This window comes from Gavialis gangeticus, unplaced genomic scaffold, assembly GCF_001723915.1.
Source record: "Gavialis gangeticus isolate Ggan-Ray unplaced genomic scaffold, GavGan_comp1, whole genome shotgun sequence".
In the NCBI taxonomy this organism is placed as follows: Eukaryota; Metazoa; Chordata; order Crocodylia; family Gavialidae; genus Gavialis; species Gavialis gangeticus.
The window spans coordinates 43,243,651-43,257,796 of NW_017728995.1; the positions used below are offsets into that span (position 1 = coordinate 43,243,651).

General features: G+C 42.0%; 1 protein-coding gene across 5 annotated transcripts in view; it reads left to right on the forward strand.

Annotated features, from left to right (window-relative positions):
- Positions 1–14,146, forward strand: part of TFDP2 (transcription factor Dp-2) — a 157,812-nt gene that overhangs the window by 135,806 nt on the left and 7,860 nt on the right. For all 5 annotated transcript variants that reach the window (XM_019503574.1, XM_019503575.1, XM_019503577.1 and 2 more), the window contains 2 exons: positions 4,256–4,422; positions 12,053–12,158. In XM_019503574.1, coding sequence (XP_019359119.1) covers positions 4,256–4,422; positions 12,053–12,158 — 273 coding nt within the window. The remainder of the gene's footprint in view (positions 1–4,255; positions 4,423–12,052; positions 12,159–14,146) is intronic.

The window sequence follows — 14,146 nt, forward strand, 5'->3', positions numbered from 1 at the left end:
GCAGGCTGCCACTGCGGGCTGGGCTGGGCTGGGCTGTGCTTGGGGCAAGTGGCAGCATTGGGAAGGGTCTATGGGAGGGCACTACTGCTAATTTTGGGGTGGCTGTAGCCCCCCTGTAGGCCCTCTCCCAGACCTCTGCCACCCACTCTGAGTGCAGCCCAGTCCCCGCCAGGAAGAGGTTGGCGCCACCCCTAGCCCCAGCCCACAGCATCAGCCTGCCCTTGTCCCTTGTGCAGATTCAGGGGCATATGCCCTCCATGCCCTCCCAGGGTGCATGTAGCAACAAGAGCCCCCTTAATCCCCAGACAAGCTGCTCATGGCTCTGTCCCACGCCCCGCCTGAGCTATGCAGTGCCTGCCCCGTCTCAGCCCCACTCTGTCCCTCACCATGGGTCCTTGATCTGCCCCCACCCCACGCCTCTTCCCTCTCCCTGCCCCTTCCCCCACAACAGACTTACCAGCCGGACACCGCTATCCACACTGCCCAGCTGCATGTCAGAATTGGATTGGTATCAGCCGGTATGGCTCGTTAAAAATCAGCCATCGGTATCAGCCCAAAAATTCTCTATCAGTGCACCCCTAGACTGCCCCAATTTTTTTCAAGTTTAGTATCAAGTTATATACTTCTTAATGAATTGAAGAACTGTGTATGGAAATTTTAACTCTGCTGTGTAGAAGTAGGAAGCTGGGTCTTTTGGTACTAGAGAGACACAGGAGAGAGTTTATGATTGCAGGAGCTGCTGACTAGTGAGACATTTTCCCCCAAAACTGTCAGCACTGGAGCAGTTTAAATTGTTGTCGATTAAATTGACATTATTAGGGTTCAGTGTTAATACCTTCCTGGACAAGTAGGGTCATTCACACCCCTCAGAGCCACAGTTTACACCACTTTTCTTTCTTTAAAACTGCCCACTGTTTCTTGCAGCTCAGCAGCTGACTGCAGGTAGCACAGCGCAGTATGTGTGAAGTAAGGGTGCCAGCAGCTACTGCCCTTTCAACAATTGTGAAATTTATCTAAGACATTGGATATTTAAACAAACATGACCAGTTGATATCAGTACTTCACCATTAAGCTGTTTTAAGAAGTTCCCTTTGCCCAGTGCAGTAGTGACCACAACACAGGTTTGCATTTGGTTCACAATGTAGAAGGTGATTTTAATCAATAAAAGCTGAGATGCTGGAGTACACTTCAAAGTTAAGGTGTGAGTGAATCCTGTGGCAGAAATACAAAGTTCCCAGTACATTTAATTTCCCTGTTTGTTCAACAGAACTCAGCCAAGAGTTATGTCTAAAAATCAAAAACAAATCACTTCGGTAAAAGTACGGTTTGATGCTACTATACAGCTTACTGATTTGGGGGTGATGTGTTTTTCAGGATTTATCTGAACACAAAACTTGCACTGATTCAAATTCATTGATAAAACCCACCTTGTATAGACACAGTTATAGCAACATAAAGGTTCCTTCATGGTTTGGCTTATTGGTTAGGCTTATCATCCTTCCCATGTGTTTAATTATATCAGTCTCACTTTGTCCACATTATAATTAAAATGCTGATTTAATTAACAGGGGAATCTGTTTTTCCTAACATTAAACCTGGTAATATGATGTCAACTTATTAGAACAACTTGGTAGGTTGGAGAGCACAGCATATCCTGTACATCTGTGCTATATATGGATTGAATTGATAACTCAACTGGTCGGGGCTTACTAGGTCAGAGTTGCAGTCCTAGTTTCAGCTGTGATATCTTGTTCTTTGATGTATTACCACCTTGAGAAACGTAAAAGATATTCTTCAGATGCTCTCTGCTGTCTTTCAAAATAAGTGAGGATAAGAGTTATCAATTATTCTTGATAATTGGCTGCTGCACTGTTTTCCTTCCAAAGTGTGTAGTAATGTTCTTTCTTCTTGTATGTAGTTTTGCCAGTATGATTTTTCAGATAGAAAGCACCTGAGAACAAGACTCATTGGAGTCCTCTTTTGCTTCATTCTTTATGGTGATCATACTTTTGTAGGTTTCTCTGGCAGGGATAGGCCTATTAGATTGGCAGGCATTTTTTTTTGTTTGTGGTTAGGTTTAGCTTGGTTTGTTTTTTGAGCAAGCGCTGATGCAAATCTGTCAAGAACCTGTGGCAAACAGTTCCTGTATTGTGTTGACATTATCTTTTCACCTTCCTTCACATCTAGATATTTGCAGCTCGTGATCCCAGATTCATCTCTAGAATCCACAGCACAAGTTCCCCCACAATTATGTAGAGCAGCTGCCAGAAAAAAATCAGCCCACCAGCTTGTGAATGATTTATACTACCCATATGTATTTCAGGACTGAGAGTAGTCCTTCCAGTTCATCGCTTGAAGAACTATTGGGGGAAACTGAATTAAATTGAATGGCCTGGAAGAGGGATGGGCAACTTGCAGCCTCTGAGCTGAATCTGGCCTGTAGAACCTTTGGATCTGACCCATGGACATGGAGCATCATTGGCATTTGGTGGGAGGAAGCACCTTCTGTGGTTGCTTTCCCTGTGCTCCCATGGGAACAAATGCCAGCTGTGGGCACTTCCCCTTTGCCACCAGGAAGATGAGCAGCAGTGTTGCCATGGTCCAGGCGCTCGCTTGCCTTTAGCACAGGGTGGGTCATTCCGGCTTACAGCCTATGATGTACTGAAGCCCAATCTCATAGGTCTCAAAAGCCAGAAGTGACATGGAATCTTCCTAGTAGCAGTTACTAAACTGCAAATATCTGGTATGCACTATAAAGTATTTTGTGGAAATTAGGGCAGGACCACTCATTTTCTAACTCCTTGGACCTGCTTTAGAAGGTTCTTAATTAACAGACAAACTGTCCAAAATGTTAATTATAACAAAGTAAATACCATATTTACCCAATTTCAGGATGACTTGGAATTTAAGATTAGCCCCCAATAGTTAAATTGTACACATGTAAAATTATAAATTTGTTAAAATTGTCTGTCTAGAATCTGTTTCTTGGGAGGTTGTCTTAAATTTCTCCCCCCACAGCAGGGGAGCAAGTGGCAGGGGAGCAGGAGGTGGGAAGGCAAGCAGCAGGTGGGGGCAGGAGACCTGACCCTTGCACCCCAGCTTATCCCCCCCACACACACTATTTACTCTCTACTCCCCTTTGTCTTCTCCCTCCCAGCACCTGTCCACTCACCACTTGCCTACCTTTCAGGGCTGTCCCCTCCACCCCCCACCCACCACCACCTCCTGACACTAATGCTCCACACTGCAAGGAGAAGCTGTGTAGGGATCCTGATTCAGTTGAGGAGTTGCAGCAGCCCACAGGTTACTTCTTTCAGTGCCTGCTTCCTGCTCGCTCCCTTTTCCCCCCCCCCTCCCATTTCCCCCTCTAGGCCGCAGCAGGGGCTACAACAAGGAACATGCACACCGCTGCTGCTGTCCGCAACCTGCGCCCCCTGCACAGCTGCTCCCTGCCATGGGGAACAGAAGCAGTTCTAGGACTCCTCCGTGCCTGTATCAGCTAGGGACAGCAGCAGTGGTCCCAGCCAGCAGGGGAAATGGGGAGAGGAGAGCCTGGCAAGGAGCAGGTGCTGCAAGGAGGAACCAATGCATTCCAGCAGCTGTCCTTGGCCATGCCAGGCACACCACACAGCTGCTCCCTGAAGTGTGGGGCAGGAGTGGCTCTGGGGCTCCCCTTGTGCCCATCTCAGCTGGGGACACCGCCACTCCCCACAGCTCGTGGCTGGAGTAGTTCCATATTCGAGTCTAAGACGAGGCTTTGTTTTCCACATGTTGACTGGGGGAAAAACATCTTGGAATTGAGTAAATAGGATAGATCAATTCATAATAGGGATGTTGTGGATTGGGACAGAAAGTGAAATATAAAAGTAGCAAGAATCAAAATGGTTTTTCTGGTGAGAAGGCTGTGGTTGACCTTTAAAAATTATTGGATTTAGTACAGGAAAAGGTTCTAGTCTGAGCAAGATTTTTCTTTTCCTGCTGTTCAACGAGGTAGAAAAATTTATGGGCTCTGACTGCCTGCCGTGGAAAAAAGTTGTTTTAATTGGGAAAGATGATCATATTTGAGTCCTGCAGAGATGCCAATCTCAGGAGTACAAAATAAAAGCTCTTGCTGTATCTAGCTGTGTTTTTTTTTTTAAAAGGCCTGGTCTCTAAAGAAATACTGAGATATTATATATCTATATACTTATTTCACCAGCATGTAGCACTGTGGTTCTTTTCAAAACAAGCTCACTTTGACTTTTTTCATGTACAGATTTGAATACCTCTTTAATTTTGATAACACGTTTGAGATTCATGATGACATTGAGGTGCTAAAGCGAATGGGAATGTCCTTTGGTTTAGAGACAGGCAAATGCTCACCGGAAGACCTCAAAACTGCTAAATCTTTGGTGCCAAAGGCTTTGGAAGGCTATGTCACAGGTAAGTTAACTGAAGCTTTTAAATATTACTCCTGTTTAAATTCAGAGCCATAACTTACTGAAACACATCTAATAATGTCTAACTACATGAGCATGTGGCATGAGGTAGGTTAACCAGCTTTATGAAAAGCAGCAGGATTCCACAACTGAATAGTTTTAAAATTGATTTTGGACAGTTATAGTACATAGACTCCATTTACAGTTGTTTAGAATAGAAAGTCATGAATGTACGGAAATACAAAGGAATTATTCCATTAATAGTGTCTGGTAGCAGCATGGCCCTTGAAACTTAGGGCATAGCCAGAACTCCTTAAAATTATATTTTCTTTGTGTCATTGCCGCTACTTTTTAGGCATCAAAAGATTCTAGATCACGCATGGTCAAAAAGATCTGTAAGGCCCACGTTCAGACAAGCAGGGGCATGCAGTTTATGGGGCGACAGACCTCTTTGTGGTGCCACAAACTGCACACACCACAAATTTGCAGTGCGGCAAAATCTGCCACTGGGATTTCCTAGTACCAAAGAAAACATTAAAAAAAAGCAGTGCAATGCATGCAAAAATAGTGTGTGCTGGCACAAACAGAGACCTGACCATATGGAGCAATGCTCTGGGTGTCGGCCAGGCCTCTGTGCTGCCCAGGTTGTACCCCTGCTGTTCCAGCATGCTATCAGGACACCAGGTAATACTGCTGGAGCCAGCACAGGTGCTGGCCCTAGCCTCCAGCTCTCCTTGTCTGAAGAACTGGGAAGAGCCAGGGAAAGGCAGTTTGCCCCAGGCAGGACAGTGTCCCACAACAAAGCGCACGTGCAGGGTGTGCACTATGGCACAAAGCAGCACAAATTTGTGCCACTGCAAGCGCATGCCCCTACTTGTGGACGTGGCCTAAGAGTCCATTCCTCTTCTGTCCTTCCCTCTACCTCTTCTCCAAGTATTTGATAGAGGACACCCAAGCAGAGGACACACCTCATTACTGATACCACCTATAATATTTATAAGGTATTCATTTTTACATTATGATTTCAGATTATTGAGATTCTCTCATTTATAGATCTTTCTCATTTTGCACACATTGTGTATTCCTTGGTATTCATACAGTACCTAGCACAGTAAGTCCCTGGTCCTAATTGACTCCCCAGATGCTACTGCATTATAAACATAAATTAGAGGCACTGTGAATCTAATGGATAGGGCGTGTGGATTCAGTAACATGAGGATCTGTTGTCAGCTGGGCTATCAATTCTGGGCAAATTATTCTTACCTCTCCATGGCATAGTTTATTCATCTGTAAAATGGCAGAATATGCAGAATATGGATAAAAGGCAACATTTACTTCTAACTAAATTAAACTTTTAAACAGGAGGGTGAGAGAATTTTATTTATTTGAAATGTAACTTGTTCTTAAAATGAAGTATGTTCATCTTTTTTATTAGAATGACAATGTGCCAGTCTGAAAATGGTACCTCTGAGTAAGATTCTGGATATTTTTACACAACACTGTAGTAAAAAAGCTCTTGATATTATTTCCTGTATTTTCGTATCATTGCCGTTTACTAGTATAATTGCAATATAATGCTTTTTCCTATGTAGTCAGTCTGTATTCTCTCTAATTCAGTGACGCTGGAGTCCAGTGTTGTATAACATTTCTTGCTTTTTATGAAACTCTTCGTGTTAGCTCCAAGGTATATCACATTGCATATACAACGAGGATATTATCTTTCCTTCCCATTTTTCCCTTAGACATTCTGCATGAAATACCAGCTTCATAGTTAGAACTCAGTAAACTCCCAGTTCTGGATTTAGACAACATGATGCTGATGATGTGGCATTGTAGCTTACTTACCTGCTTCCAGGCCTTTGTTGTCAAATTGCATTCCTTTTGCTCTGACCAAAAACTTAAAATTATTGTAATATGTTCTTAATCTTTCTGATTCACTTTAGCAGATCTTCGTTTTGTAAAAGTAATGGTACTCAATAAATCACTTTAAAATATTTCAACACTTCATTTTGGAAAAATTGGAACACTGCTGTTAGTTTGGCTTCCGTGGCGTTAATCTGATTCTAACCTGACCTAGTGGATGGGGGTGCAGATTTCGTTTGTTTTTGCTGTAAAAAAAATGTTGAGTATGTCTCCTGCATGGTGCATTAATTTTAATCAAAATGATTTAAATCAGAGATTAGGATCATGATTTTATCTGGCAAGTAGGGTGCATTAATTTAAACAATTTATTTTAATCTTGTTTTGTACTTGCATTTTTTATTTTTCTAAAGAGATTTGGTACTTGTGAATTGGTAGCCATTATACTGGGGAGAGGGGTGTAGTTTTGTTATTTTAGTTCTCATGCTAACCAGTAAACTACACTCTATCTATTCATTTATTTAAGCAAGCATATAACTTAACATACATTTATTTACATTCTTGCAAAGGGTCAGTGACATTTCTTAGCTACTGCATCAGGGTTCTCAAACTCATTGTGTCCCCCAAGCCAGATCTGGACCACAGGAATCCTCATGGGTTGGATCTGGACATGGTGGCAGGGTGGGAGCATTGATGGCAGAGGGCCAGGCAGTCACTTACCCTCTGCCTCACTGATGCTCATTGTGAATGGGGCTCTGTGATAGGGATTTCAGTTGCAGACCCCACCCTTGAATTCCCAGTCATTCTGCTAGCTTTGTGAACCACACAACACAGCTCTGTGGGTGTCTAAATTGGACACTGTATTAGATTATGATTTTTAACCTGCAATTTGTGTAAAATTTCATTTTGATGGAAATTAGAATTAAAATATATCAAAATAGCATAGAAAATTGTTAAATGACTTAAATGTGCTAGGTGCATTAAGAAGACAAGTTTATTAAAAGTAACAAAAAATATTATTTATAGTTAATTAAGTGGATTGTTTCTGATCACTGTGTCCCTCAGTTTTTAGAATTTAGTAGACCTCATTCTCTCACTTTTATTTGTAAATTAGAAGAGGGAAACAGGCTTTCCATTTTTTGACTCTTAGTAAATTTCTCCATTTTGAATGAACTAATTCAGATCCAGCCTGTGGAGATATGTCATCTGGTCTGATGGCTCCCAATGGATCCAAAATTTGGTGGCACAGGAGTAGTGGAAAAGTTAATTGCTGCTTCCCAGCTACCTACTTTCTGGACCTGTGGGGGGAGCTCTGTTGGGATAGTGTGACTGCTTGCTAGATCAGGCACATGGGACTAGGGCAGCACAGGGCCTGATCCAGGCATGCAGGGGTGGGGTAGCAATCCTGGCTGCACAAGGCTGGATCCCTGTGTATGCGGGCTGATCTGGGGGTCACAAAATGGGATCCGGGTGTGCAGGGTTTGATCCAGGTGGTGTGAAGTCCAATGTTGGCAGCGTGGGGCTGAATCCAGGCAGTGCAGGTGGTTTGGGGCCCAAGCTGGGCACAAAGGACCTGACCTCACACAGGAAACAATCCATGGATTGGTCCTGTACCACCCAGATCTGAACTGGTTTCTGATCACCTATACCAGTGTATATGCGTAATGTCTGTCCTTAGTCGATCTATCTAGTGATCTGTCCCTTGTCTTACACTCTCTGGTACCCATAATCATTGGTTAGAGATATATCCCCAACTCTTCTGTTTAATAGCTATCAGTGGATCTATCATCCATGAATTTGTCTCATCCTTTTTTTGAACCTGGATGTACTGTCTGCCTCTACAACTTCCCATGGCAATGAGTTCCACAAGTTAAATACATGCAGCATCAAAAAATTAATTTTAAACCTGTTTCCTGCTAATTTCAGTGGGTGCTCCCTAGTTCTAGGATTCTGAGATTTGGTAAGGAACAGTTCCCTGTTCACTTTGTCAATGCCCATCCTGATTTTATAGAGCTCTATCATATCCCCCCTCAGCCTTCTCCTTTCCAAACTGAAGTCCTAGCCTTTTTAATTTCTTGTGGCATAGCAGCTGTTCCAGACCCTTGATCATCTTGGTTGCCCTTGTCCATACCTTTCCTAATTCTGTTACATCATTGTTAAGATGCATAGGCCAGAACTAAACACAGTGTTCAAGATGTGGGTGTGCCATGGATTAGTGTAGTGACATAATGATATTTTCCATTTTGTTTTCAATTCCCTGCTTAAGGATGCCAGACTATCTATTAGTTGTTTTGGTCACTGCTGCACACTAAGCTGATGTTTTTGTCTCCAAGGTCTCTTTCCTGAGTCAGAACACCTAATTAAGAACTCAACATTGTATAATTTAATTGAGGCTATTTTCTCCCATGTGCATTACCTTGTACTTGTTGACACTAAAGTTCATCTGCCATTTTTTTTGCCCACTGGCTGCTAATCAAGACTTGCCTTTATTCAGACTACTGTGCACTTTAGTTATGAGTTGTTTTCACTACATTTTTAAGCAGCTGTCTTGGGCTGTGAGAAAATGAGGCCAGAAGTTTTTTACTGTATACCAAAACATGCATTTAATTTAAAGGTTCCTTTTCTTTGTTGTTGTAACATAATTACACTGTGTACGGCTACAGACAGATCAGTATAAATTGCATAGCTACTGCAGTCAAAGGTCTATACCAACAACTGAGTAGCTAATTTAAATATGTTTTGCATACTGTTGGAAAGATGGTATTGGCCTGATTACATGGCTTTCTAAGCAAAGTATAATTTATTTTTAACTCTTGTGTGTTTTACGAATTATTTCTTAAACCAAAAGCACAGTGAAAGAGTTGTCCTCAGTTCAATGTTTGCCATGGTGTTGAAATATGTAGACTTGAATTAACTGATGTACAAGAATGGAAAATCAATGGCTTGTATTTATTCACTAGCTAAAGTTATTACAACCATCAACATTAGAACTTTCCCACACTGTCCAACTCCATGAACTATAGACGCTAGGATGGAAAAATAGTAAAGAATTATCTGAATCTCATTGCTAAGTTTCTCTTTAGCAGAGCTTCTTCATGGTGGAGAATGGCCTGAGCTTTAGAGATTGAAATAATATTCTGTCCCTTAGATCAGAGACTGAAAATTAGTGATTAAGTCATCCCCATTCTTCAGTGGTACATGTACACCCCATTAGCAATCACAGTTGGAAGAACTGAGCTATACAGTTAGACCCAACAAGAGAATGCAAAAATAATATCAAAATCTGAACTATTGTAGCTAAAATAATTGTTCTTAAATAATCTTATCTTCCAGCTGCATTAAATGGTCCAAATGACTGTTTACACAGGCTAATTAAAAGTTAATAAATGTACAAAAGTTGTACGTTTAGCTCTTCCCTCACAAATCAAAATTTCTCTGTTACAGAAATCTACACTTGGTTTTTCTAGATTTCATTGTATAGAGTTTAGTCATGTTGAACATTTTAAATAAGTATTTGTGGGTACTTTACTAAACTATTTGACTTAAAATATCATTGGTATTGCATATTGTTACTCATTCTGGCCTAGAGCCTCAAAGGTGTTTAAAGTGCCTAAATAAGATAGCACAGGTTATATAGACAGAGAGAGCCAAGTTACGTGCTTTCTCTCTCTCTCTCTATATATCTATCTATCTATCTTATTCATTTAATCTGTAAAGGTGCATATCTACTCTGCCTTCTAACAGCTTTCAGATTAACATGCCTACCCACCTCTCTCTGCTCATGGCTAAAGAAATGGAACCGTGCTGTATGCTTCTTCTCTCTTCCCTGAGCAACCAGACCAAGTATGATCTAAGTCACAGCTGCTTGCTTTTCTTTGATTAGCGTCCATATGGACAAAGGGATTACTGAAATTTCTACGCTGAAGTTTTGTTGGCAGGTGTTTGAGTGCATCTCTACCCAAAGCTCCCTGTTAATGACAGAAACTGTTCTTCCGCTGCTTACTCCACCTCTGCCAAGTGGGGTAAAACTTCTGCTGCCAGCTAGCAGAAGGCGTGGTTGTAAGTACACAGCCATTACCTTCCCAGGGTGCACTTCAGGTCTTGCCAGCATAGTTGATGAAGTAGAAACGCATGAAGCACACACTTGCCTGCTGACGCCTTCTGTCTGTCAACAGAAGTCTCCTAGGATAGACAACATCAGGACGTACAATTCTATTGTAAAAGTTGGCATAGTGTTGAGAGCTGGCATAGTGCTGACACAGATCTGTGCAGTGCCAAGAGGTTGTCATAAATCAAGACATTTGTTTATGTTTATTGTTGGAAGGAGAAACACATTTCAGCTTTCTAGAATAATGTACATGATCCACACAAACAAATGAATAGCTCACACCTACCATTTTCAGTCCTCCAACTTCCACAGCATAACTGCAAACCTCCTTTTCCCCAGAGCGTCAGATGCTAGCAAAGAATGTGTAGTCACCTCCCTTTATGAAACAGTAATAATTAACTTGAAAATGGAAACTGGTATAGAAAAAACAAGCAGCACCCACAACTTTAAACATGATACTCTAGACGCACAATACAATGGGTGCATCCAGACGAGCGCACACATGCGATATGTGGTGCTGCAGGCCTGTCTACAGTGCTGCATGCCTCACATGCAGACATTCCCCATGCTGCTAAGTTGCAGCGTGGGGGGATGGGGCTTGACACTGGAAGATCCCACGCTAGAAAAACAGAGTGGCACATGTGGCAGCAGTGAGTGCTGCCCAAAACTGGAGCTTGGCCGGCTGGAGCCATGCCAGCTCCAACTGCCAGCCAGGCTCCCTGCTACTGGATCACCACCGCTGGAGCGCCAGGAGGCCCCCAGGACTTCCGTTAAGGCTGTTGGGGCCAGCCCAGGTGCTGCCCCCAGCCTTCTACCCCACTAGGGGCAACTTGCCATGTGCCACAAGTGCATGTGGAGGGGCATTCCTTGGGGACAAGTAGCAGCAGCACAACTATGTGCCACTGCTGTTTGTCCCTGGGGGAACACACGTGTATGTTTGTCTGGATGCACCCAATTTTTGCAGACCCTTTTCACTCCAGTTAAAATCAAATTCTGATGCAGCCTTAACTGTAGTGATTCTGTCACCATCATATGTGCCACAGTGTTGGTGAAAGTTGGGGGCATTTGATCTTGGGGGGAGGATTAAATAAGGGCCTAAGGGTACTCTAAAATCCACTGCATAACAAGATTGGCTGAAAAAGTGGGCTGGGGTGGACTTGGAGAGAGGGAGGGGAGCCCTCATTGATTTAAGCATGTTACTTCCCCTATCTGAAATCCTGTGCTGGGGAGAGTTGTGCAAATTGTCCCTTCCCCATGCACTGACTCCCATGGGAAATATAAAAAGAAAGGTGTGAATTTGAAGTGGTATACCCCTTATGTGAAATGTGTTCCAGATCTTGTTTGATCATTAGCACAAAAGCAAAATGCCTATACTTATAGTTGGTGGGGTATGAAGCAAAGAGAAAATAGCTCTTCTCCCAACACAGATACACACACAGTGACTTTGAAGTTACTTACATTTACAAATTGACAGTCAAGGGCAGTGGTGGTCACACCTGAAAAATGTTTAGAGAACTACTTTTGGTGTTGGTGACTAGCAGTGCTATAATTAACTTGGCAAAAGCAGAATATCTTGATAGCCAAACCCAAGTTAAATGCAGACTCGGGATCATAAAGGGAAAAAAATGTAACTTTAATGTATAATAACTGTGTTGGGTTTTTTTAGATATGTCTACAGGACTTTCATGGGTGAAGCAGGGAATACTTCCAAATTCTGCTCAAGCAGGTTCAAATATAGAAGTGACTGGAGGCACCTCTATTTCTAAGCCAAGGTACGTAGAGAAATGTATCCGTTTCACATAATAAAAGGATAGTTTGCAGTGGACACAGGATAAATTCACTCCATGTACACACCCCAACTGAATATAAAGGACAGATAAATTTCAGTTATGACTAGGGTTGGCAAGCTGGTCACAACTGACCAGTCAAATATTATCAGTTGGGTCAATTGACTGCATATTTTTGACCAAAGATTATAGCAATTTTACAAAAAGCTACATTTTTTTGTAGTTTTCATGACAGATATATGATTTTTTCCATATATTTCTTATAGGAATGTACATGCTTTTTCTGTGTATTATTTGGACCTATTGGCAATTTTTTACAATTTTTGAGCAATATTTGACCAGTCAGTGGACCAAATTTTATTTGACTGGCCAAATACCCAATCCTAGTTATGACTGATTTTTTGAGCATGTTAATTTACTAGACTACTTTAGGTGTACAATTTGTTTGTAATCTCTTCCCAGGGGAGAAATTTAGATTAATTAAGGGAAATGTTTTTATTAGTAGACTTCAAAAAAGTAGTGGCTTTTGAAAAACAGATATAAAATACAGAGGTAATTCAAAATGTTTTGAAGTGACCGCCTTCAGCTTGATTATTGATCAGTGGCCACATTTACACAAGATGCTGACTGCACAATCGTTACTGCGCAGTCGTTATGTAGTATTTGTATAAATAAGTTTTAAATGACTGCTCAGTAATGAGTTACTGTGCACAGTAGCGTTGCATCACTTCCTGCCATGTGACACTACTGTGCAGCAGTAACAACCTACTGTGCAGTCAGCATCTTGTGTAGACGGGGCCAGTGAGAACTCGGCTAAGATTTTTTACCAATTAAGTCAGACTGTTGAAGATTTTAGATTGCTTTTGCAGTATGTATTTTATTGTATCATGTCATATTATATATTACTATATACTACTTCCATGAGAGTTTGGGCAGCAGTTCCACAATGACCTATCAAAGGAACATTGAACTGGAAGGCATTTTTACTCCGGTTCCTTTCAATTAGAGGCGACTTACATGATAAAGATTTGTGTAGAAGGATTTAGAAAAAGAACCACTGCAGCTTCTTCCAAACACTACTACCACAAAGCTTCCCTCCTGCCCCCCCCCCATAACAACCATAGGACCTTAGTATCAAAAACATGCCACAGGAAGAAAACAGGAGAGACCAGGGCATCATCAGTTTCTTAGAATCTGTGAGGTAAAATATACCTATGTGATCCTAAGAAGTGGGCCTTGCATTAACATACAGCAAAAAGGTAGGGGGGAAAAGAAAAAAATCTGCCAATTGCCTCTGACTCATGGTTAACGTTATTTCCAGCCCCAAATGTAGCAATCGGTTTACCCTAAAGGCTTGTGCAAGACATATAAGCCAAGCACCTCAGAAGTTTCTCAGTACCATTAGGACCAGCAGTGCACCCCAGCCAGGGTTTAGCTGAAGTCTAGGTCCAGGACTTCAGAGAAAGGCAAAAAGAGGAAAGTCAATAATGCCTTTAAAGGTAAATTACACTTTCTTCCTAGTCCACTGATGACCAGCCCTGAAGCATGGGCTTATATGATATGAAAAGTGCAGCAAATATTATAGGCATATTAAAAGTCCAAAGAAAATGAGGAGAAACAAGGGAAGAGTAACTAATGCAGAGAGCCATCCCAGCTACCTGGCCAGGCCTTCCTTCCTTGCACCCACAAAATCATTGCATTTCCTCTAATCTAAAGTACATCCATAGAACACAAAATTGCCTCAAGTAATGCAAGCATATCACTGCAGTGCAAAACCACTTCAATGTTGGACCTCCCCCTAGCTCTTGGAGCTTACATTATGTCTCACCCTAAGACTGTCTCCCCTAATTTCCATAGCCAACCTACCCTCACCATCAGTGAAGTCAGGAAGTCCTGTGCCATCAGACACCTCACACATATATAAGCAACACGCATAGCAATTAAGTTTCCCCTTCATGGAACTATCAAACATT